The sequence below is a fragment of the Ailuropoda melanoleuca genome, chromosome 4, assembly GCF_002007445.2.
Source record: "Ailuropoda melanoleuca isolate Jingjing chromosome 4, ASM200744v2, whole genome shotgun sequence".
Classification (NCBI taxonomy): domain Eukaryota; kingdom Metazoa; phylum Chordata; class Mammalia; order Carnivora; family Ursidae; genus Ailuropoda; species Ailuropoda melanoleuca.
This window is the reverse complement of record NC_048221.1, coordinates 74,203,103-74,229,375: the sequence shown is the minus strand read 5'-3', so window position 1 is coordinate 74,229,375 and position 26,273 is coordinate 74,203,103. Positions and strand designations below refer to the sequence as shown.

Sequence of the window (26,273 nt, the reverse complement as noted above, 5' to 3'; positions counted from 1 at the left end):
CTCTCCCACTCCCCCCGCCTGTGTTCCCTCTCTCGCTGGCTGTCTCTCTCTCTCTGTCAAATAAATAAATAAAAAAATAAAAAAATAAATAAATAAATAAATAAAATCTTAAAAAAAAAAAAGAATCATCTTCAGAAAGCTACAGCACACCTATAGATGCAAGCGTTCAAGAGGGGGCAGCAGGGATGCTCTTCCGGCTGTAGGCACAGATCTGTGAGCTGGCAGAACCTAAAGATAACACCTTTTAATGATGGCCCCGAGCTCTAGCAAAGTGTCACAAAGACCAGTCTGAATCTGGGAAAGATGACACTGAATATATAATACGACCTGTGATCACTTTCGATTAGCTTAATTACCTGAAAAAAAGAAAAGTGTTTCTACAATAGGCAACCTGTCAGAAAAATAATGCTATATAAACACAGATTGAGAAATTAGTTTGCATCTGCTTAAATAAATGGGCTAAGCTAGCTCTGAAGACAGTCCTTCAAGTTACACATATATGGGTAGTTCTCAGGGAAAGCTGAATCAAGAAAAGCACATGAACACGTACTAAGAATGTGACAACTGCTGAAACCAGAATATACAAGACAGACTTTTTAGAGAAAATGCATTTTGGTCAGTTTATAATAATAATTAAGTGCTTAATGACCCAAATAATCATGATCTAATATTAATGGTTCAATGAAAAGACACATGTTGAAGTCACCTTAAAAGAGCCTGCTAAGGAACAAAACCACAGAAGTAGCACTGTGACAAGTATTAATAAAAAAACAAAAAGCTAGGAGAGAAAAAACCAAAATATTAATGAAGGTTTTATTGGTTCTTTTTTCTTTTTATAAAAGTTCCCAATTTCTATAAAGCAGACATTTGATATACACAAAGATGTATACTGATCATCAAATATCTCCCTAAAAAATAAACTGTGAGTGATTTACTTACTCATCATAAATACTAAACAATCACTCCCATACTGCTTTAAATATTGGGTAGGGAGAAAGAAAAGGGAGACAACTTTATTTTACAAAAAAGTCTGGTATTCCAAAATCCTTTTACAGATTAATTTTCCTACGTCATTCAAGGAAAAAAAAAAGGAGCTTACTTAAGAATTAAATTTAATGTCACTATAAACCAGAGAAAACTTACCTTTCCTGCTGCATTTGTTAATGCTACTACTGATGACAGGATACAGTCATTAGTTGTAATGAGCTTCTGTGTTGCTGTTGGAAGTTCATGCTCTATTGTAGCTTTCTGACTGTAATGTTTAGAAATATCTATAAAAGCAATCAAATGAAAACTCTTACTATCCATATACAAGTTGCACACAACCAGCCCGTTAACTTCTCACGTCTATTCTTACAGACTTACACAGTAAATCTGAACAATAAAAAATGGTCCCAACTCTATCAGGATTGTCCTGAATATGAATTAGGTCACAATCCATGTGGAAAGAATAGAGACAAGTGAGGGTCTCTTAACACCATCCTGGTGTCTCTATTACAGCCACCAGCTTGTGGCTCTGATTATCTGTCATTTGAGTGTTTGCCCTTCTTCTAGTGCTGGGTAAATGACCCTGACCAGTATTTACCAGTTAGAAACGCTGTTTTGGTAGTCTGGGCAGGCACAGAAGAGAATTTATCTTGTACTCCTATAAGCTAACCATGAGGCTGGAACAGAACGACCAACAGAGGCACAATGTCCCGCAATCCTTATTGGACCGTAGCTAGTTTGCTAGTACACACCCTAACTAACACTGACAAGGGTCTGTACAGCCACACCAGGACTGAACATTCTGGTGTCTGGCTTCACGGGCCACTGCCCCCACTCCCAGAATATTACAACAAGCCTGTGGTTAGCAAAGCACAGGGGAGAGACTTAAATATAAAAACGTTAAAAGAAATTGCAGTAGGTGAAACTGGCCAAACAACTAAGCTTGGGGTTTTCTGGGTCTCTGAGAAAGAATGATTTTGTCCCAGAAATAAGTGATAATGGAAGAATTCTTAAGATGACACTGATTTACAAGGAAGGGTAATTATATTTTTAAATAATAAAGTGTTCACAATTCATTCTCCTCTGAATTTTTTAGAATACTTCAGGTGCAACAGCATGAATTTCATTGCCAACAAAACTAAAAATAAATCACAAAATACAAAACTTAATTTTTTTAACAGGCATGTATGCAGAGAATTGCATTTATTCAGAACCAAGGAATCTAGTTGACTTTAGACTATGGATAATTAAAAAGAAATAAGACTAGTTAGAAAGAAATGGCATTTGAGATTTAACCTGATATGATCATGATATTTTAACACAAAATCACTGTTTTATGAGAATTATTTTTACTAAAATTTTATAACTGGGAATTGTTTTATTTATATATTTAATATACATATATACATATATATGCAAACTGTAATTTAAGATAGTTTTAGATTCAAAGAAAAGTTAGAGGCTTTCTGTATACCCTTTAGCCAGTTTTCCCTACTATTAACACCTTACATTACTATGGTACAGTTGTCACAGCAAAGGAACCAAATGATTGGTATATTACTATTATGTTTATATTTTTAAAAATAAATGATTATCCTCTATATATTCCTAAGATATGCAAGTGAATAAAAATTCAATTGGAACACTGAACATTTTTTTAAGACATTTTAGAGAAAGAGGGAGAGCAGGGGAGAAGGAGAGAGAGAACCCTCAAGCAGACTCCCCACTGAGCACAGAGCCCAACAAGGGGCTTGATCCCAAGACCCCAAGTTCACGACCTGAGCCGAAATCAAGAGTCGGACGCTTAACTGACTGAGCCACCCAGGTGCCCCGCTGAACATTTTTATATACTGAACTTGGTAGCCCTTAACAAAGATATTTTCTTTCTACACACCGCAGAAAGTTGTAGTCACTATTTTACTGGAAGTACACAAAGCTTCATACACCTTAGTTGGCAGGTGATCTTAGGTGATTGGTAGGTGACTGAGATACTTATGAAAGTCATACAGTACTATGAACACTGACATGGTTTCCACTGGAATGGTGCCTCTGTTGTTTGACAGTAATAATTTTCCTGATCCAATTGTTTACTCTTGAGTCCAAATATTTCAATTATTTAGGGTGTTCCCTGACATTAAATTTTAAAATCCAAAATGAACAAAGAAACTACGTGACCTAGGCCAGAGATTTTTCTTTCTCTTTTTTTTAAGATTTTATTTATTCATTTGACAGAGAGAGCTCACACAGGCAAAGGAAGAAGCAGACTCCCCACTGAGCAAGGAGCCCAATGTGGGGCTCGATCCCAGGACCCTGGGATGATGACCTGAGCCAAAGGCAGACCCTTAACCAACTGAGCCACCCAGGCACCCCGAGATTTCTTTTTGTGTTTCCTATGAGTCTACCTGCTTTAGACCTGAGACTAAAAATCAACAATTCTCACTAAGAATTCCTTTGTTAAAAGATTAATTCATTCCTGTTTTAAATCCATGCAGGATAGACATGTTTACAATCTCTAGCTCTCTTTTTACACTGACACCTGCCTGCCTGCCTTCTAACTCAGATCACGCAATTATTCAGGGCAAAGCAGGAAGGGAAGAGGATTGAGAGTTCTCTGAAACACAAAGCTTCCTCTGTTAATGCCAACTGATGGTCACTCTGAGTATCCCCGAGAGATACACAGCAGTCTTCCAAGCTAGGTAAGAAAACAAATATGAACTATAAACCTAGTAATGGGACCCCATAATCTTGCCAATCCCCCTTCATGTTTCCCAATATTCTCTCTTTACATTATGTGTACAAGGACAGAAACAAGTGGAGGCAAAAGGGAGCTTGGGCGGCGGGGACAGACTCTGATCCTCCCATAAGTTTCATCAGCTCATGCCTCAAATAACAACAGTAACATTCTTTGATTTGGACCACTTAGTGTCCTCTTAATCTTACGTAAGGTATGAATAAAAGCATCTGTATAGGGGGGCCTGGCTGGCTCAGTTGGTGGAATGTACAACTCTTGATCTCAGGGTTGTAGGTTTGAGCCCCATGTTGGGTATGGAGATTACTTAAAAAAAGAAAATCTTTAAGAAAAAGCATCTAAAAAAAAAAAAAAAGAAAAAGCATCTATATACAATTATAGATAAATTAAAACAGAAATATAAATAAAATCAAGATTTTTTTTTAATGTAAAGGAAGCTTTAAGACCTTTCTCACCGGACAGCTACCCTCTACTGCTGTAGCCCCTTCTTTATCGGAATGCAAGAAAAACCACTAGAGAGAACAAATCATAGTATCGGCACAGCAAAATTTAGAAAATAAAACCAAAAAAAGGTGGTGACAGAGCTACCTATGGTTTCAATGGCCCAGTTCTAGGTTAACTAAAGCTCTGGAAGAAAAGACCACAGCTACATCTGAACTCCCCAAACCAAAAGCTGCACAGGAAAAAGGCACCAGGCCCTCAGGTTCTCCGCACACCAGACTAGTTCTGCTGGGTTGGGGCTGACTATTGTCACCTACCACCAAGACCGTCTATTTAAGTTGTGATTCCTGCAGTCAGGGCTATCTCCAAAAGTACAAGACAAGCCATAAAAAGGCCCATTCTCCATATTGAATGGTAAGATGGTGCTAGGTGAGACTGTTGGCACTAAATATGAATGATTCCCAGTGCCATAGGTTACATGCCAATCTACAGAAGGGCCTGAATATACCCATCTTGTACATGCTTTCCAACACTCGTTAAGTTTTTTAAAATTATTTTCTCTGAAACTAATAACTGGTCCCTAATTGTTACCTCCATACCACAATGAATAATCTAGGCTATTATTTATCTGGGCTATTTCTGATAACTGCTCTGCCCTTTCCTGCTTCCCCTACCCCAACTGTCTTCAAAAGGAAAAGAAAGGAAGAAAAAACCTAGAAGCCATGCAGACCTATAGATTAAAAAGTCAACACAGAATCACAGTTAGCTAAGAAGCGTAGGAAATGTCCTTCAGCCGACTATATTCTTAGTCTGTAGTGATTAAACACTGACCAAAGCTTAAAACCAGACCTTCACTTCTCAAGGTTCCCCTGAACAAAATAGGACTTAAAATGGGCACTTTAAACATAAAAACGCACAGGATGGTAGAAAGGTAGTACATTCTTTCTTGGAACTTTAAACCCTGGTTTCCTCAATTCCTTCATGCTTGGGCTCTAACAAGTGTGAAGTATTTTGCTAAATGCCTCTGAATAGCATGTCTGGCTTGATAAAATTCACACACCTGCCTTAAATCAGTGCAATGCATTTTTGGCTAAACTACTGTGCACAAGGGTTTCTCTTCAGCACTTTGTTTACCTTCAGAAATGAAGCAGATGGAAAAAGCAGACGGCAGTGAGCTGTGCACTTCAACAGAAGCCAAACGCTACTAAGCCTTTTTCTGGGGTCTATTAGCCTTGGCAGTATTTGTTTATATCTCATTCGGGCAGATCTGAGAAAGTAAGATGAAGGTTTTCAGCTTATTTATGTTCTTTTCAAACCTCACCTTTCATGACATCATGAAATCCATGCAGAGCAGCACCAACGTTCGTTAAGACCGAACTGTAGTTTGTCCGAAGGAGTCCATCTGGCTCTGTACCTAGGAAACCAAAATCACAAGCCTAAGTATTTCCCCAGAAGACTTCTTCGCCTGAAAAATTGACAGCCCAGCCTCTTCCTCCACTTTTGGGAAGAGAGAGAATAAAGACTGCCTGTGATGTGTTGGAAATAGTGGCTCCTGAAATCTTTGCAGACACATTCAGACATAATGGTGATAAATACAGACACAGTCAACTGATTTGCATTATCCACATCCACATTTTTAATGGTTAAGAATCAAAATTAAATTGTTAAGTAGGATTACATACTTCATGATTCTTTTTGAAATGAGTTCATGAATTTCCACCTTGTTACTACAGAACACATTTCTCAATTTCTTCTTTCCCCACACATTATTTGCTGAACCTCACTAAAAACACCATTAGTCAGAGTTCCACGTCTGACATGACAGCATGAGCAGCTCCACAGATCCACTCCCCCAAAAAACTGGTGAAAATTATTTTATTTAAAAAGATTTATTTATTTGAGAGAGGGAGAAGGAAAGCATGAGAGAGGCAGAGAAATGGGGAGGTGGGGGTAGGGAGAATCAGACTCCCACTGAGCAGAGAATTCGACGTGCGGCTCCATCCCAGGACCTGAGCCGAAGACAGATGCTTAACTAATTGAGCCACTGGGTGCCCCCGAAAATTATTTTAAAAGCAACCATTTAGGGGCTCCTCGGTGGCACAGCGGTTAAGCATCTGCTTTCAGCTCAGGGCGTGATCCCGGTGTTATGGGATCGAGCCGACATCAGGCTCCTCCGCTATGAGCCTGCTTCTTCCTCTGCCACTCCCCCTGCTTATGTTCCCTCTCTCGCTGGCTGTCTCTATCTCTGTCAAATAAATAAATAAAATCTTTAAAAAAAAAAAAAAAGCAGCCATTTAAGACTCTGGAAATGATCCTAAGTGCATACAGCAAATGAAGAACATTTACTTGAGAAGATCTTTTAAAAACAAAGGGACGGGGTGCTTGGGTGGCACAGCGGTTGGGCGTCTGCCTTCCGCTCAGGGCGTGATCCCGGCATTGTGGGATCGAGCCCCACATCAGGCTCCTCCGCTATGAGCCTGCTTTTTCCTCTCCCACTCCCCCTGCTTGTGTTCCCTCTCTAGCTGGCTGTCTCTATCTCTGTCGAATAAATACATANGCTGTCTCTATCTCTGTCGAATAAATACATAAAACCTTTAAAAAAAAAAAAAAGGGACAAAAAAAAGAAAAAAAATCTTTAACGATTCACTAAGAACAGCCAGAATCTGTGGTATTTGAACAAAGACCCATTCCCACCCTCCCCTCACCAGCTCAGTGAGCTAAAAATCCCACTGCAGACTGGTGAGGCCAAGAAGACAGCTCTCCTCTAACTGCCAGCTGGAGGGCTTCATTTCTCGCCTTGTCCCCAGCTACCTGTTGCTAAAGCTAAGTTTGGGCTGAGTATGCTGAGAGGTGGGAGTTCTTCCACCCAGCCCCAACTCGTAGGATGGAGGCTCTACCCTGAGCACAGTACTGCTGAGAACACTGGGGTTCTCCATACATACCCTTGCCCCAGCTCATTTTAACCACACTGAAAAAGGCAAGCCAAGGAGACCAGAGGCTGCAGCCCTACACCCTCTTGGCCAGCACTCAGCCACTAAAGCAAGAGTGGTTCTCTGAGAAGTGCATCGTGGTCCCCATCTCTAGCACCAGAACCATGGCTCAGAGATTTAGCCCAAGGCAGGCATAGGCCTTACAACAGAAAACTCTGCATCTGTTCCCAAATGAATTGATTTCATTCTCAACAGAGTATGGAAAAGTTCAAGTCTAAAGGTACTCTCAAAAATAATGGAGCTTGTGGTGAAAGCAGTTAACAGTTAATTGGTTGATTCATTAAAGTTAAACTGTAGGGTGGCTGGTTTACCAGAGAAAAAAAACAGCTAAGAAGAGCCCTCCTGGGGGGGTGCCTGGGTAGCCCAGTTGTTAAGCGTCTGCCTTCGGCTCAGGGCGTGATCCCGGTGTTCCGGGATCGAGTCCCACATCGGGCTCCTCCGCTATGAGCCTGCTTCTTCCCCTCCCACTCCCCCTGCTTGTGTTCCCTCTCTCGCTGGCTGTCTCTCTGTCACAAAAATAAATAAAATCTTAAAAAAAAAAAAAGAAGAGCCCTCCTGGGGTCACAACAAACCTCAAACACTGATCTCAAAAACTATACCCATAAAGAAGCCCAAATTCAACTGGATCATCTGTGGAGAAATTTATGCCCCCAAGGCATTGTTAAAAAAAGACAGCAGTCAGCCAGCAATCAGTGGGGCTTATCCTTGGTAAGATTAAGAAACAAAACAGGGAAAGAGCCCTGACAAAACCACTGTCACCCAGGGCAACTGTGTGCAAGCCCAAGGCTGAACCCCCAAGAAACAACACCAGGGTGCTTACTCTGAAAAACTACAAAATAAAATTAAAGACGGTCTACCTAGATGGAAAATACACCAGGTTCATGAACCAGAAAACTTAACATCATTAAGATGGCAATACTCCCACATTAGTTTCCCAGGGCTGCTGTAACAAAGTACCACAAAGGGGGTGGTTTAAAACAACAGAAGATAATTCTCTCCCAGTTCTGGAAGCCAAAAGTCTGAAGTCAGAGTGCGGACAGGGCCACGCTTCCTCCAAAGGCTCCAGAGGAGAATAGTTCCTTGCCTCTCCCAACTTCTGTTGGCCCCACACGTTTCTTGGCTTGTGGCAGGATTAACTCCAATCCTTGCCTCTATCTTCATATGGCCTCCCTGAGTCTCTCCTGTGACTCTGTCTCCAAATCTCTCCTTACAAGGATGGCAGTCTTTGGGCTGATAGGGCTCTCCCTAAACTAGTAGAACCCACCTTATCCTGACTACATCTGCAGAGATCCTATTTCCAAATAAAGTTACATACATAGGTACCAGGGTGGAACTTCACATATTTCTTAGGGAGACATAATTCAACCTACAAAACTCCCCAAACTGATCTACAGATTCGATACAATCCCTATCAGAATCCCAGCTGACTTCTTAGTAGAAACTAACCAGCCGATTCTATATTCATATGGAATTGTGAGAGAACAACAACAGCCAAACAATCTTGAAAATGAAGAACAAAGTAGGAGAATTCTCACTTCCTGATCTCAATACTACCTGCAAAGCAACAGTCATCAAGACAGTATAGTATTGGCACAGGATAGATACATAGATCACTGGAATAAATCTGAGAGTCTAGAAATAAATCCATACATCTATGATCAACTGATTCTTAACAAGGTGCCAAAGCCATTCAATAGGGAAAGAATAGTCTTTTCAATAAATGGTGCTGAGACAACTGGATAAACCCATACAAAAGAGGAAGTTGGACCCTTACCTCACACCAGATACAAAAATTAACTCAGAATGGATCACAGGCCTACACATAAGAGCTAAAACTATAAAATTCTTACAAGATAACATAAGGGATAGTTTTTACGACCTCACATTTGACAACGGATTTTTAGATATGATACCAAAAGCAAGATCAATAAAATAAAGATAATTTGGACTTCATCAAAATAAAAAACTTTCGTGCTTCAATGGACACCATCAAAAAAGTGAAAAGATAACCCACAAAATGGAAGAAAATATTGTCAATCATATATCCAAAAAGGGATTTGGTCTAGAATGTATGAAGAACACTTAAAACACAATAATAAAGAGACAACCCAATTGAAAAATAGAGAAAGGATCTGAATAAACCTATTTCCAAAAAAGATACACAAATGGCCAGTAAGGACATGAAAAGATGCTTGACATCATTAGACACCAGGGAAATACACATCAAAACTGCAATGAGATACCACTTCAGAAAGTCAGATGATAACACTAGGATGGCTAAATCAAAAAGTCAGATAAGAACAAGTGCTGGTGAGGATGTGGAGAAATCAGAACGCTCATACTCTGCTGGTGGGAACCACCCTGGAAAACAGTATGGCAGTTCTGCCAACAGTGAAACATAGTTACCATATGACCCAGCAATTCCACCCCTAGGTATACATACCCAAGAGAAATGAAGGCTATGCCCACTCAAACACTAATTCACAAATATCTATAGCATCATTATTCATAACAGCCAAAAGGTGCAAACAATACAAACTGTCCATCAACTGATGGGTAAATAAAATGTGGTAGGATATATAATGGGATATTATTCTTCAATAAAAAGGAATGGATGAATCTTGAGAACATTATGCTGAGTGAAAGAAAGCAGACCACAAAAGACCACATATTATATGATTCCATTTATACAAGATGTTCAGAATAGGCAAATCTATAGACAGAAAGTCTATAGAGCTAAAACTATTAGTAGTTGCTTAGTGCCAGGGAGGGATGGAACAGGGGAATGAGGTGATAGCTAACGTACAGGATTTCTTCTTAAGGTGATGAAAATATTTTAAAATGAACTTTGATGTGTGATGGTGCACATATCTGTGAATATACTAAAAACCATTGAAAATTATACTTTAAATGGGTAGATTATATGGTATATAAATTATATTTCATTAAAGCTGTTACAAAAAAAAAATCACAGTACCAGAAAAATCACAGCTGAGATCCATTCAATTATCTGAAAATACTCTCTTCAAATTAGACCAAAGGGAAACAAATGACATTTTTACTTCCAATCCTCCCTCCCCTATGCTCTTGTTGGAAAGTTGCTACAAATTCTTATGCTTTGCCCCTCTCCACTTAAAAAAGAGGATAGAGAGAAAGGGAATTAATATTTAACACATGTCTTCAATGCCTAATATTGTATCTTCTTAATTTAACTTAATAATCACTTTACCTCCATTTTATAAATGGGAAAACAGGTATAAAGAAGTACAGTGATTTGTCCAAGATCATAAATGTGTAAGGGGCTGGAGGATTTCAATTCAAGTTTTTCTGACTCCAGATTTTATACTCTTCCTATTCAAACAAGCTAAACATCTCCCTTCTCCAGCTTCTTATACTCTCAGTTCTTCAAGTTGAACATGAGCAACCAACAAACTTACTTGGCAAGGCAAGAAGAACGATGTAAGTCTGCAGCTTCTCAAACACAGCTGTCATCTTTTTCATGTCCTGAGACAGCTCTAGATTCCTGGCTCTCAATGCAGATGTGCAAAGAGAAGATTCACATTCTTCTTCTAAACTAGGAATGAGCAGATTTTTCAAAAGTGAGCATCCTAATGATTTTGAAATAGCTATAATAAATCATCTAAATTCTCAAACAACTATATCCAAAGGGAAACTTTCCAAGAAAAAAAAATGATTTCATTTGTTCCATATTCTAGACCACAATACATACACCTGTTTGCTACAAATAACTAACAGAGAACTAAACAGGAGGGGGGACAAAAAAACAGGTGCCCACTACCTTTCCAACCTAAGGGCAGCACAAAATTATTTCCCTTAAAAATACTTTGAGGGGAAAAAAAAATTTGAGGAGCAGTGTCTGGCTGGCTCAGTCAGTATAGCATGTGACTCTTGATCTCAGGGCCATGAGTTCAAGCCCCACAATGGGCACAGAGCTTACTTTAAAAAAAAGAAAGAGAAAAAAGAAAAAAATGCAATAAAAACTATTTTTGAGAAGAAAGATATTTCATACACTGAATTCCTAAAGAAATCTTTTTAGTATATGTATTTGTAAAAGCCAAGCAGACTGAAACAAACAATCTATACACTCAAATCTAAAAATCAATGGCTACCATTCATATAATACATTGTATCATTTTCAATTTTAAATGGTTACTTAGGAAAACAATTATAGGGTTAAAAAAACATGTGGACTCTTAACAGTGTTTATTAAAAATATGCAAGTAATCGAGCAAAGAGGAGGAAAGGGATATCACTGTCATTCCTATGTTAATAATATAAAGCTAGGAAAGTTATTAACATAGGAATGACAGTCATATCCCTTTCCTCCTCTTTCTTTACTTTATAGCAGACAGCTTCATTCAATACTAAGCCATTTGCTACTAAAAAAAAATATCATCTTGTCAATTAAAGTGGGTTTTTTTAAAGATTTTATTTATTTTTTGAGAGAGAGAGAGAGCACAAGATGGGGGAGGGTCAGAGGGAGAAGCAGAGCCCCTGTTGAGCAGGGAGCCTGATGCGGGACTCAATCCTGGGACTCCAGGATCATGAGCTGAGCTGAAGGCGGTCACTTAACCGACTGAGCCACCCAGGAGCCCAATTAAAGTGGTTTTTAAACCAATGATGAAAAGTTGCCTAAAAACATAAATACGTGATGAGGTAGAGAACAAAACATTCCAAGATAGGAACCTAAAATCAAGAAAGGACTTATCCAAAGTTTCTAAAAATGCAACAGTGAAAGAATAAGGTAAAATAAAAATGCGTAACAGTTTCAAGTAGTAAATACCACCTTTGCAATGGCTCTCAAACAGATTCCTCTTAAACATAAGCCCAATCAATAAGATATATTCAATTTATGTTATTTAAACTTCTAGAGTCAATTTTCAAAAAACTTTACATTGAACCATAACATGTAAGAAATCTGAATTAAACTATAATTCATAATTATTAATCTAAGTCCTAATTCTCTGATTCCTAAAACCCTGTCATATCCACAAATCATAAAATTTGGTTATTGAAATACCTTGTCAAGTTAGAATTAGGAAATAAAATGACTTTTAACACATATTAAATTTTTTAAATAGTGGAAGTTTACATTTTTGAAAAGGTAAGACCTACTACTTTAGTTTTATAAGGATTTATGAACCATAATTGTATATTTTCAATAACTGTAAGTTACTCATCTACATATTTTCTAAACCTTATCTTGCAATATATTATAATACATATATGTTCTTGGGGCGCCTGGGTGGCACAGCGGTTAAGCATCTGCCTTCGGCTCAGGGTGTGATCCTGGCATTGTGGGATCGAGCCCCACATCAGGCTCCTCCGCTGTGAGCCTGCTTCTTCCTCTCCCACTCCCCCTGCTTGTGTTCCCTCTCTCGCTGGCTGTCTCTGTCTCTGTCAAATAAATAAATAAAATCTTATCTTTAAAAAAAAAAATACATATATGTTCTTATTTCTCTTATGTTCCAGTTGTATTATTTTTTGATTTTTTTTTTTAAAGGCTAAATCTTAGGATGAAAATTTAGATGAATCAGGAGTCTTGGTAATTTTAGACCAAAAGTATCAAAACATACAAGCAATATTATCAAATTGCCAGTTATACGGATTATTTTCTCTTTCCCATCCAGAAATACTTAACCAAGAAATTTAAGGTTACCAAATGATATCTTCTATGAATGCTGGAGCAGGTAAAGTTTTTCGTTTATAACTTAAATGAATCACCAATAATAAAAACAAGAAAATACCACTTCAAAGAAACTTAATGATTACAGATCCAATTATAGAAGCTAATTACTATAACTCTCATCTAAACGTTTACAGCAAAAGAATAAAACTGGAAGATTTCTTTCAATAAATGTGTGATTCACAATCACTGAAAATACTGATTCACAGCATTATGTGATTATAGCGGTAACCACACTACAGAACTACTCAAAAAACCCTAACTGATGCACTACAATTCAATTTTCTAAAATATAAGTTTATGCTGCTCAAGCCATTATTTTCCTTTTTCACAGAAGTCCAAATTGATTGTGGTGCAGAAACATCAGGCAGCTCACAAAGGGCACATGTCATTATTTTAACTCCAGCACAGGTCAGGGGACACCCCACAATTCCCCAAGCTCCTTGGCCTCAAGGGGAAGTACCTTTTTAACTGATAAGGAAGAATCTTCCTAAGAAAACATATGTAAGATGTTAAATGCTCTGAAAAAGTTTTCAATTTCACAGTTGTCTCCTGGAAAAGAAAAATAATTTCCTGGTTAATAGTGTTATTTGACAAAGAGGAACTTCCATTTCCAAGAAGTAAAACATAGAAGAAAATTACCAGGACAGTCACAGTATCCTCAGTAATACTTTCAAATAAATGAAGCATTCCTTCCTCAAGAGGGCGGACGTAGGACGCATTTTCATGAAGGTATTGTGAGAACTACAGAGAAGGGAAAGAACTGAGTTACATCGCTGGAAAATAACAAGTATCAACAGATTTGTAAACGGACTCGTCGAGTTATAAACCTAAATTCTTTTGGAAACTTTTTAAGTTTGGCTTTTACAAAACAGAGATGTTCACACTTCTAATAGTCCCAAATACAATCTCCAAGTCCCCATCTCATTCCAAAAGGAGGAACTTGAAGAGGGGTGACATCAGTAACAACCAGGCGTGGGAGGACATACGGAGGGGACACTGCATTAAAACCCGCACCAACAGGCCTTCCCCAAACACCTGCTTCTCTAGAGAGGTCTCAGTTTAAAAAAGAAAGAAGGAGGGGCGCCTGGGTGGCACAGCAGTTGGGCGTCTGCCTTCGGCTCAGGGCGTGATCCCAGCGTTATGGGATCGAGCCCCACATCAGGCTCCTCTGCTGTGAGCCTGCTTCTTCCTCTCCCACTCCCCCTGCTCGTGTTCCCTCTCTCGCTGGCTGTCTCTATCTCTGTCGAATAAATAAATAAACTCTTAAAAAAAAAAAAAAAAGAAAGAAGGAAAAGAAAAAAAAATAAAAGAGAGAAAGAAAGAAAGAAAAAGAAAATCAAAACTGTATGAAAGATTTTTATTTTATGTATCTCATTTTTTAAAAAACAGTCTATTGAAGACAGCTTCTTATTTTTACTGTGTACAATGTTCAGGGTTAACAAATTCCAGGCATATAAATATCACCAAAATGAGGATGTAAAAAATGTTTATAACTGTCACCAATACCTTAGTATTTATAAAGAACTAATTCAGTGTGAAGAAAAAATTCAGAAAAAAAAAAATCTTACAGGCATTTAGACGATTTAGAAGCAAAGAGTTAATTTTCACTTATGAAATATCTCAATTAACAAAGTATTGTATAATGGCTCAAATTTTGATTTCTCAGTATAGAAATATAAGATCTCATTATGCAGAAATGTGATTCAACTGGCCATACTACAAATTACAGATATCTGGCCCTGGGCAACTCACTTGATCTCTCTCGGCTTAAATCATAAATGTCTACTTTATGATTCTAGGAACAAGCCTAAACACTCTGGTCATCTTTTAACAAGTGGTTTCTGAATCTCAGAATAAAACAGACTTATACAATAATAAGACTTATTAGAAAAACCACATAGAACCTTTCATAGGCCAAAGCACCAAAGGTAAAATATTGAGAAATACATGAATTCTTCAAAGTGATGGAAGTGTTTCAGCTAAGATTAACATATTTGATTCTCACTGTGTAGGCATAATGTGGCAACAAGCTAAAATAAAATTCCAAAAAGGGACAAAGAACCAGTATTGAGTAAAATATTTTTTTGATATTATAGGAAGTATAAGAGAAAATATAACTTTTACATTAAAATGCTGCAGCACTGTTCTCCCTACCCAAGTCATCTGAAAGCTTTTTTCCCACAGTGAAATTAAAAAGCATTTCAAAGGCCCAAAGTTTAATTGTTATGAACTTCAATAGATTCGTGGAGTCTGATCAAAACTGATGAAAATCAAGCACTTCCTGAGGGTTTCCTATGTGTAAGGTATAATGATAATAAGAACCAACCTTTATTGAGGGCTTATTACGTGCCAGCCACTATTCTTAGTACCTCACATGTATTACTACTTAATCCTCAAACATATATACCCGTGAGGTTTGTACTCTATCCTCCATTCTAAATACCAGGAAACTGAAACACAGAGAAGTTAAGTAAATTGCCCAAGGGGACACAGAAAGTGGCTGGACCCCAGTAGTGTGACTCCAGAGTATAGCTTTTGCTATACTACTAGGTACTTACAGGACACATGGACAGAAACCCTATCCAAACACTGCATGGTATGCAAAAACAAGCTGGGAAGAATCAGCTAAGTAGGAAGAGGGGCAGATTCATTTCAGAATGCCACATTATGGGACACTGAGAGCATACATTAACAGGATCCCTCAATTTCCTCCCTGTAGGAGCCAGCCTTCGAGATGGCCCCAGTGATCCCTGCCTTGGCTGTTCTGAGCTTTGTGTAGTACCCTGGCACACCGTTTCAGGGCTGGTCTTTGTGACCAATACAAGATGGTGGCAGGGATGATATTAAGTGCCAGGCTAAGTCATCGTAGGCATCATGGCTTCCACTTTGCTCTCTCTTGGCTCACTCGTTCTAGCGGAAGTTAACTGCTATGTCTTGAGGACACTCGAGCAGCCCTATGGAGAAGTGTACTCAATGAGAAACCAAGGCTTCCAGCCAACAGCCAGCACTAGCGCACCAGCCGTGTAAGCAGATGCCCCACCCTAGTCAAGTCTTTAGATGAATACAGCCTCAGCTGACTCTTGACTGAAAGCTTATGAAAGATCATGAGCCAGAAGCCCTCCAGATACTCTTCTCCTGAATTCTCGACCACAGAAACTGTGTGAGATAATAAATGTCTGTTGTTTTAAACTACTAAGTTTTGGTGTAATCTATTACATGGCAATACAGAATTAATACACTATTTTTTTCTTTTCAGTTAAATGTGGTCTTGCAAGCTACTTTAAATCCTTTTTTAGAACTAGCTGGGGAGAAAACAGGAAAGAAAGGAGCAAAATTTGCCAGGCCCCAAAAAAGCACATGGACTGAAGGGAATGACAGTCAACCCTCTTCTTATTCCTTATTTAAACTTCACATACCCTAAAAATGCCCCAAAGCTCAACCAGAGAAGCAGTTTCACTCCTACTCCATACCTCAGCAGGAAAGGTCAACGATACCACACACATTTTTTTTTTTTTTTTTTTTTTTTTTTTTTTTTTTTTTTGCTTTTAAACATACCCAGTGACGAAAGTTACACAGTGAGTACAAACAGGGAGAGAAAAAATGCCAGCAAATTGACTTTTTCAACAATAAAATGGCACTTTTCATTATGTCACATGCTGGTCAAAAAAACTACAAAAGGCCCCATTCTACATACAAATTGAGAGTCTGGGCCTTGGTCTGAGTCCAGGGACCTTCCAGAGTCTGGAGCCATGTTTTTTTCTTTGCAACCTGACCTTTCATTCCTCTACTTCGAAGACTTCACACTCTTGCCAAGACAGTTTGCTCCCTGCTCCCTCCCCAGCCCCCACCCGCTGCCTTATGCCTTCCTACTCCAGGCCTTTGCTCATGTCTTGCCCTCTTCTGGAGGAAAAAAAACCTATCCTATTTCTCTCCTCTTCTTCAAATCTTGCTCATTTTTCAAAGCCCATTCAAATCCCCAAAGACTCTTTCCCAGACACTACCATCAACAGCAATCTCCCCTCCTTGAGGACCTCACATCCCTTACTGGCCTCACCACCCACACTTCCCCGGTATTTAATTTCTTAAGAATCTCCATGTTTGCCACATTTTATCTTAAGGTTAAAGACCGTGAATTCTAGTTTTCTTCCATGTCCCCCATAGCACTTGGCTGATGCACAGTAGTGGTCTGAAAAGAAAGAACATGTCTTCCTACTTGTTCTGGGCAAAGAACAGATACCCTGAGTTAAATTTACCTTCTGATTCAACGGAGATATAGTGTCAATGGCAGAATCAACAGGAAAAATCTGAATCCTCTGTTCTGTATAGGTGTGAAAGTTCAGAAGAGCCGTCACAAGATCTTGAACAAAAGCCAGGGCCTGCCCAGCAATGTCCCGCATCTTCAGCTTTTAAATGAAAAGTATATAAAGTCAACTATCCAATTACTATTGTCAGGCAACTTCCACGTAAGTCTGCTTTTAGAGAAAACATTTAAATTCTAGGATAATTAATCCTGACTTTAAATTCATTTGCTCCCACTGAGATTTTAATATTCCCATCTAAGTAAATGAGAAAGCCAGCAGTTTTGGCAAACAGACCTCCTCCACTTAACCTAGACCATGTAAGTGCGAGGCCCACCACCTAGAAGAAAGATATGGCTCACAGAGTACGTGTATCCCGTAATTCAGTTCTAATGGTACTAGATGAAAGCAAGTCTGTATTACTTCTGAATCCAATAAATAGCAAGTGATGCAATTTTTTGAAAAATGTATGAGAAAGTAAAGCCAAAGTTAAACACAATGGTTTAGTGCACTGAACAGAGGCCCAAACAATAAATTCTTGTTTCTGAAAAGTTTGACATGCACATCACTGAAAATAAAAACGTCATCATTACCTGATGTCTCCTATTGTGGAGGGGAACATTCAGAGCGTTATACTGACTATATTCTACAAAACAAAAATGGATGCACATTAAGTCATTTTACGTTACAGGAAAACAGCATAACTGAAAAATAATGAATGCTTTGCGGCAAAATCAGCTCTACATAAGAATTTTAAACGATCAAGGCCACAATCATAGTATAAGAGAATAATGGAATTTATATAGAATCAGTTGTTTCTCAGATAAAATAATACTTCTAATTTTTTTTTTTTAAGTAGGCTCCATGCCCAACATGGGGTTTGAACTCACGGCCCAGAGAGCAAGAGTGGCATGCTCTACCCATTAAGCCATCCAGGGGCCCCCCAATTTTTTTTAACTTTAGGATAAACAAACAAACCCTGAGTTTCTATTTCTAAGAAATCATTTCAAAAACTTGAGGCCTATCAAGATTACTTAGGAAGGTCCATGACGTTCTTGCCATGCTCAGTCATGCTCCCTTCTAAAATAGCCCTGCACACAGCTGCCATACCAATCATCCAAAAATACCACGGTTTTCATGACACTAGAATATTTGACAGTCCCCTGCCTGCTACTGCTGATCCCAATGACTCAATCCTAACTTTCTGGGTTGGCTTCCTTATTTTCTCACAGTCCTCCTCTCTATCCCAGACTCCGTACCCAACCTCTGATAGCTCCCCAACACCTGATCTCACACTTCAGTCCCCTCTACTAATCTCTGCACACCACTTCAGCCACTCAAACCTCCCCTCCTGGGTCCCCAGCAATATCTCCTTTTGGCCCCTCATGGCCTAATCCACCAACCACCCCTCCTCCTCCCCATATCTTCAAAATTACCTACAAAAAAAGCATTTGTTGCAGCTTTTTAAATTCTATCTCCACCATGACTTCTTCCCCATTACTCTATCATACTGAATCATCTGCTGAGCTCCCATCCTTTCCCACCTGCTCAAAGAACAGCATGTCTCTGCCTGTTTTCTCAGCACCATCCACCTCTAACCCTTGTGCTGGCCACCTGCTGTCCACCTCTACCAGCACGGAACCACTCTTCTCAGAGTCACCAAAGCAGCTACCTTTACTGTCACCTCAGCCTCTCTGAGCTCCCCACAGCACTGCTGGAACTGCCCAGCAGTTCCCCGGCTTCCACGTAACCTCATTTCCCCAGCTCCTCACCACCTCCATCACCTTAGCCCTTCTCCTTCCTGACCCCTGTGAGGGAAACTCTCCAAGGACACTGCACACAGACCTCCTCCACTTTGTACCCCTCATTCCCACCACTCTCAACGCCCATCCATCCCAATGGGGTCAACTCCAGTCTCTCCACGGTCTAGGCTTTTACTTAGAAATGCGTACAATAGAAAGATAGATATAAACTGATCTATGTCAGAATATTAAACAATAAATTAGCCTCATCATCTTTCCCATAAACCTGCCCTTTGTCTGCCTCTCTGATTTCTGTCAACGGCACCACATCTTTCCCCCACACTGCCTCCTCCAGCTCCCTTGCCTGCTTGCACCTATTTCCCTGACAACTCAGGCTCCAGCCTCCATAACAGCACATCAGGACTAGCATCACAATAATCTTGGTCCCCTTTCCCCATTCCAAGGCAGTCTACACCCTTGCCAGACTAACTCAGTGAGTGCACAGATTTCTTTGTGACACTCCCTGGGTCAAAGGCTTCAATACCCCCACCATCTTGTGAACTGAGTCCCAACTCCTTGGCCCATAACTCTAGGGTCTAGCATCACCCACCCTTTCAGAACTTCCCTACCCCCACCCACTCTAGACTCCTGTCACATTTAGCTAATTACTGCTCCATAGACCATGACAGCACCTTGTGTCCCAAGTACCACACTCCACTTAATTCCCTGGTTCGTTTTCCTGCATCTCTGCCCAATAAAACCTACTCACATATGCAGGCCCAGCTCAAAGCACACCTCTTCCAGAAGACTTCCCCAAACAACTCCTCCAGCAATAATCTGTCCTTCCTCTGAAACCCCAAGAGTCTCTTTATTGAAAAGGTTAGCTTATATTTTAGACATTTCTATACATTATCTCTCCCCTTCTGGACATAAATTCCCTTAGGGTAGAGATTTTTGTCTTAGAAATGTTTATATTCCTTGGGCTCCCCATCCATCTGGGCACTCAGCAAATGATCTCTAAATTTTGCAGAACTAAAAGTAACTCACACTGACATGATAAGGATCTAAAGCAGGGTGACAACTAGTACTGGAAAAGGAATAAATCCAAGAGAGATCCAGAAGGAAATTATTAGAACCTGATGATTAATTGATAGAAGGATTAAAGGGAAAATGAAATGCCAAGATTTCAAGTCTAGCGGATCAAAGTATGCTAACGCTATTTACATTAATGTAGAAACTAGAAACAGGTGTTATTTTCAGAGGAACTTAGGCTTTGATAAAATAATGACATATGCTGATTTCACTGTCAGATCAAATTGTTTTTCTTTGGTGTCTTTTCTTTCCTCTTTTCTTAGGACTTCCAGAAAAAAATTTAGGGGAAGTAAAAAATGTTAATCATGTGGCTGTAAAAAAGGAAATCTGTACTTGTTTGAAGATAAACTTCAAAATTCCAAGCAATTAAATAAAGCATATTCTTTATTTTCAAGGTTCTGATTTCATTTTTCTCTAAATATTACAAAATTGGCACCTATTATACATGTAAGTTGATCTTTTTTTTTTAAGTTCTTTTCCTCACTCTTGGCTATGTAAATTACCAGACCATTCTCAGGATGAATAGGAAGGAGGACTTACCCAAGTCAGCTCCCTATCAGTGGAGATCACCAAAGGTACAGGACATACCAGGCTGAGAAGATCCATCCCCCACCGCCCTTCCCCCACTTTCCCAACATGAACAGCTTTTCTTATACAAATTTTCAAGTACTTTATGTGCAGGTTGGTTTTTAACCTAGAGATATGCTCCATACGTGCAATAAAGGGCTTTTTCCAAGAAGGCTGACTTTGGAGTCAGCCTCCCTATGATATATGAGGGCCACAGCTAATCAAAAAAACAAAAAGAAAGCAACCCTCTGTTGGGCCAATGAAATTCTTTGCCAAATAAATTAAAAACTTTTTTAATTAGTTCATTACCACAGAGAGAGGTTCAAAGTTGCAAATAATGGAAAACTGTACATAATACCTACTTGTATCATTAAAAGGTACTTTTTCTGTGATGATTGATAAGGATTCCTCTAATCTACCTGACAAATCTTCATGAAGATTCTTTAACTGTAATTGACTGAAAGAAAAAAAAAAAAAAAAACCACATGATCACCAGTCAGACAGTGGATCCTCACTTCCTTGTTACCACAACAGCTGGTATCAAGCTTTCAGAGACTGGTACCTGACATCAGGACACTCTAGGTGGTAGATACTTATTAAACGACGAAGATAAGAAAAATACTAATCCTCAATTCTGAAGCCCCTGAGACTCCTGTTCAATAACGTTAAGACTGTCAGACTTTGTCACAGTCCCAGTATCTAATACAATCTTGTCAGTTTACTTCCCCAAGTGCAAAGTAATCTTAAAGCCATTTCAAAATCACAAATTTTATCTTTCTTATGTGCCAACATAAATGTTTGTTCAAGTATTACAGTAAAGTTCTTTTTTAAGTATTGTATCAGATATTCCCCCCCTTGGGCTCAAAATCTGATAATTTTTCTGTTTTTGATTCAATTATGAGCATAGGTATACACCTAAACCATGCATGTAATTCTACCAATGCAACTAAACTGAAGAAATTCACGTGACTGAAACATAAAATATTATTATGTCATTTATCAACTAAAGGCTGGACTATGCTTTTACCACCCATCAATTCATCATATTTGAATTTTAAGATTTAGGTATCTCCAAATTAGATCCCGTAGCCTCTGTTTTAATCAAAATGTACCACTAAAAGGCACAGTGAAAAGGAGTCAGTTTTCCTGCCTAGAACTCTCAGAAAGCTCTCTCTTCAGTGTAGCCTGAAACAGAACGCATCCAGTCCTCAGGACAGGAGCCCCAGAACGCCACCTGCTATGGCCGCAAACATCTGCAGGCTGAGAATTAATGCACAAGCCAGCAGACCAAGAGTGTGTCAGGCCTTAGGGATAACAGAACTGAACCCTGGAGATGGCCTGCTCCCAGCTCACTTCAAATATGAGATTAAGAGAGAGGAGCTGCTAAACCAGAACTCAGGTCTTTGATATTTACTTCAGGACCCCTTGGAATTCATGTTTCCACATACCATTCTTCTGTTCGAAGCCGACATTCCTTGGCCTCCTTTTCTAGAGTCTGAGATTTTACCTGAATTTTAGAAGAAAAAGAAAAGCAGATGGCTCAGGCTACAGATCAGGGCACACTTAGGATACACACTTGGGAGGTAACAGGCTGCCCCATGAATGACTGACTGTGAATTCCATAAAGCGCACAGAAGATTCACAAGAACCCTGTCTATCTCTTAACGTGCTCTCCCCAACAGTGGGGCTTACTTCTAGTTTGGCCTTGTCATTCTGCAGTTTCTCGATAGTTTCCATGTACTTCCGTGTCAGGCCATCGACCACGGCTTGGTGCTGGGCCGCCTCCATCTCCAGGGTGGCCAGCCGACTCCTCAGCTCTGCTTCCACATGCTTGTGCTGCTCGTCAGCTTCAAAAAACTGAAAAGAAAAGATCATCTTCTCTTCTCACAATATCCAAAAATATACAAATGGAGAGAAAAGCAACAGCAGTGACTATTCATTGAGCAATTTCCACATGGTTCCATACGCTCACTACACAACACCCACACAGGTATGATATCACAGAATACTCACAGTGTGTCAGAGGTAGTGCTATTGTTATCCCTCCTTTCCACATGGGGAAACCAAAGCTTCAACTTGCCTGATGTAGAAATGAGATCTGAACACAGGAGATCGATACCGAAGCCTACACCTCCTTCCTCTCAGGCTCAGACTTCTTTCAAACAACTTCTGGCACACAGAGACTTCAACTGACCAGGGTATACTTTTCTGTTACGCTAACTTCCACAATTAAATAATCAAAATTCAAATAGAGGTTATCCCTAAAACAGGTAAAGCTCTTTTCCTAAATAAGAATCCAGCGCTAATTAAGAATAATGAATGCTTAACACAAAATGCACTGAGGTCAAAAGCTCATTTTTCTTATATTTGCAAAATGTTAAACTGAGAATTAACGCATATTTATTTTCCACCATTTGACTATGCTCACCATTTCACAGAAAGTTCAGGAGGCATGGTCAGAGACATTACACTATGACTCTTAAATATGCTGGATGTTGGGAGGTAAACACTAATTATTCAACATTTCATAAATATTTGAGCTCCTGCCATGAGTAAGACCCTGTCCAGGGGGAAGGCATACAAACCGACGTGGCATGTACTGGAACAGACCTTATAGAATAACAGGTGAACAAATACCAACCAACTAAACAGTAATAATTTAAAAACCAAACACTACTTACTGATAAGCCCCCATCTAAATGATCCATCTAATCATTTTCTAGATAAAATGAACAGTGCCTAGTATATTTCTGTACTGTTAAGTTACAAAGTTACTCTGCCGTCCTCTAAACAAATGCATATTTCAAAACACACATCCAGGTTAAGATATGAATGAGATTTAAGAAATGAATCAATGACAGTGACATATACACCTAACAACCACAGGAAACATTAAAACACATACACAAAACACTCTATCCTGCATTGGTTTTTCCACATTACAGATCACACGACCCATTTTTAATTCATGGGAAAAACAGATTTTCTCACTTGTATATGCAACCGTTCATTCTCTTCTATCTTCTTTTGCAGATCTTCATCAAAGACGCTCTTCTGCTCTTGACTCAACTGAGAAGAAGATTCTCCACTTTTCTGATGGAAAGAATAAGTTAGGTCCACATAACTTTCATCCTTTAGAGAAACATCCTAAGGTACACAGATTCCCTATCACCTTAGTAGCTTGTCTCTTCTACGTGTGCGCCATTCTCAAACAATCCTGCAAAAGGTGTACAATCCATCATTTAACTTTTCCTATTTGACACAAGTAGAAACTGCAAATATAGGAATGGGCAGGAAAGCTTAAAAAAGAGAGAGAGAATAAAGAACAGGTAAGGCTCCCTATTCTTTGCAGATGAATTCAGGAATAGTTCTATTGGAAGACACAGCTGGTCCAGAGAGCTAGCCATGAAAATATGCTAAAATATATCATTTCAATCAGAGAGGGAGACAAACCATAAGAGACTCTTACTCATAGGGAACAAACTGAGGGTTGCTGGAGGGGCTGAGGGGCTGGGGTAACTGGGTGATGGACATTAGGGACAGCACATGATATAATAAGCACTGGATACTACGTAAGACTGATGAACCACTGACCTCTACCTCTGAAACTAATAATGCATTATATGTTAATCAATTGAATTTAAATTTAGAAAAATAAAAAAAATATATCATTTCAAGTTGATCTTTTGGTTTGGGCAATCAGCTTTAGCAATTCCATGACTCTGAGTTGTTAAACTCCATTAAGAAAATGTAAAAATTAATTAGAATTCACAACAATAAGTTCATACAAAAGTTTACATAAATTTCTAATTTAAAAAAAATATATAACCATATAAAATAAAGCTACCATGAATAAACAGAAGGAAAAAGCTCAAAAATCATGAGAAATACCTTCCTTTTCCTTTTTTTACCAATATTAACTTTTTCTACATAGAAGAATAGCACTATTTAAGAGAGCCAAAAATGAACATTTGTTTTCATGGAATACAAGAGCTGAGACTATTCCACGGATGGCCTAACAATGAAACTGTGTTCGGACATCAGTCACCACCCTTCTCTGCCTTTCTTGTCCCCTCACTCCTCAGTTAAAATGAAGTTACTTACTGATCCAATGTGAACCAATGATTAGAAAGCCCTTTGAAAACGCAGTAGCTATATTAAAAACAAAACAGGGGGCGCCTGGGTGGCACAGCGGTTAAGTGTCCGCCTTTGGCTCAGGGCATGATCCCGGCGTTATGGGATCGAGCCCCACATCAGGCTCCTCTGCTATGAGCCTGCTTCTTCCTCTCCCACTCCCCCTGCTTGTGTTCCCTCTCTCGCTGGCTGTCTCTGTCTCTGTCAAATAAATAAATAAAATCTTTTAAAAAACAAAACAGGGGCGCCAGGTTGGCTCAGTCAGTTAAGTGGCCAACTCCTGATTTCAGTTCAGGTCAGATCATGAGATCAAGCCCCACGTAGGGCGCCGTGCTCAGCACAGAGTCGGCTTGAGATTCTCTCTCTCCCTCTCCCTTTGCCCCTCCCTCCCGCTTGTGCATGTGCTCTCTCTCAAATAAATAAAATCTTTAAAAAAAAAAAACGCTAAATAGAAACTAAACAAAACATTAAACCTCCACCATATTTGGGACACAAGAGCTGCACGAGGAAGACAACCAAATGACATATTCTGGGCATTCTGGGTGATTAGTGCTTCCAAAGTTGGAAAACTTTAATAAACATTAACTCAGAAGTGTTACACCCAAGCCTCTGTGAAAACAGCACTGGGGGGAGGATCTCACTAACCTGGGGAGCACGTTTGAAGTAGGTACGGCTGGCTATTCATTCCCCAAGGGTCTCCCAGAATTTCCAGAGCATGTGTATTTTGATAAAATTCCCCAAGTGATTCTAATACATACCTGTTTTTGCCCTCTCTATTCCCCATTTATTTGAAAATTACCACTCTAGAGAACTCTTTTATGCGGGGGACAGGTATATGGAAAGGTACTAACATAGAATTATGTTGATTGCCCATCATATGGCAAATACAGTCCTAGCCGCCTTTGCAGGATCCCATTTAATACTCAACAGACTGAGAGTATTATCCTCATGTTGCTGATGAAGAAACTGAGGTTGCAAAGCTAAAATGGCAGACAAAGAATTCAAGCCTGGGCTTAACCCCAAAGCCCGTGCTCTTCCCTCCATACCGTGCTGCTTCGGAGTTACTATGTGCCTTCTTCTTCCCTCCTACCCTTCTACTTTTACTGCCTCAATCCACACATTTGCCGGGTGCTGCTCTACATACACATGAGACTTACAGATTCCATCACTAGCCCCTACTCTTAAAAGAATGCAACTTCTTAATCACAGAATGTTCGAAGGTACCAGACCATCCATCTTATGGAATGAGAATCATGTCTCACTATATTAACCATAATGGAAAAAGTTTATTTTTACATGACCAGACAAGAATACTAAATCAGCCTCATAAAAATAAACACTAAGAAATATTTGCAGCAAATTTACAAACATAAGGAGTGAGTATTTCAATCGCTCCTTTCACATGACTTGTTCTACACTTCCACACTGTTTCTCTATTTGCCTTACCTTGAGTTAATGGCATCTTAGTATAACTTAGAGATATCAGTAATCCTTTTTATTTTAATGTTTTTTTATTATATTATGTTAGTCACCATACAGTACATCCCTGGTTTCTGATGTAAA

The 26,273-nt window shown here is 39.2% G+C and overlaps 1 protein-coding gene across 3 annotated transcripts in view; it reads right to left on the bottom strand.

Moving 5' to 3' along the window:
- Positions 1 to 26,273, bottom strand: part of PPP1R21 (protein phosphatase 1 regulatory subunit 21) — a 63,747-nt gene that overhangs the window by 23,130 nt on the left and 14,344 nt on the right. For all 3 annotated transcript variants that reach the window (XR_004624884.1, XM_034659098.1, XM_034659099.1), the window contains exons 4-14: positions 23,568 to 23,669; positions 22,269 to 22,433; positions 22,025 to 22,083; positions 20,939 to 21,033; positions 17,769 to 17,821; positions 17,131 to 17,280; positions 13,517 to 13,618; positions 13,338 to 13,426; positions 10,605 to 10,741; positions 5,499 to 5,591; positions 1,144 to 1,271 (exon numbers count right to left, since the gene is read on the bottom strand). Coding sequence is in view for 2 of the 3 variants with exons in the window: in XM_034659098.1 (XP_034514989.1) it covers positions 1,144 to 1,271; positions 5,499 to 5,591; positions 10,605 to 10,741; positions 13,338 to 13,426; positions 13,517 to 13,618; positions 17,131 to 17,280; positions 17,769 to 17,821; positions 20,939 to 21,033; positions 22,025 to 22,083; positions 22,269 to 22,433; positions 23,568 to 23,669 (1,173 nt within the window). In the remaining variant the exon portion in view is untranslated. The remainder of the gene's footprint in view (positions 1 to 1,143; positions 1,272 to 5,498; positions 5,592 to 10,604; positions 10,742 to 13,337; positions 13,427 to 13,516; positions 13,619 to 17,130; positions 17,281 to 17,768; positions 17,822 to 20,938; positions 21,034 to 22,024; positions 22,084 to 22,268; positions 22,434 to 23,567; positions 23,670 to 26,273) is intronic.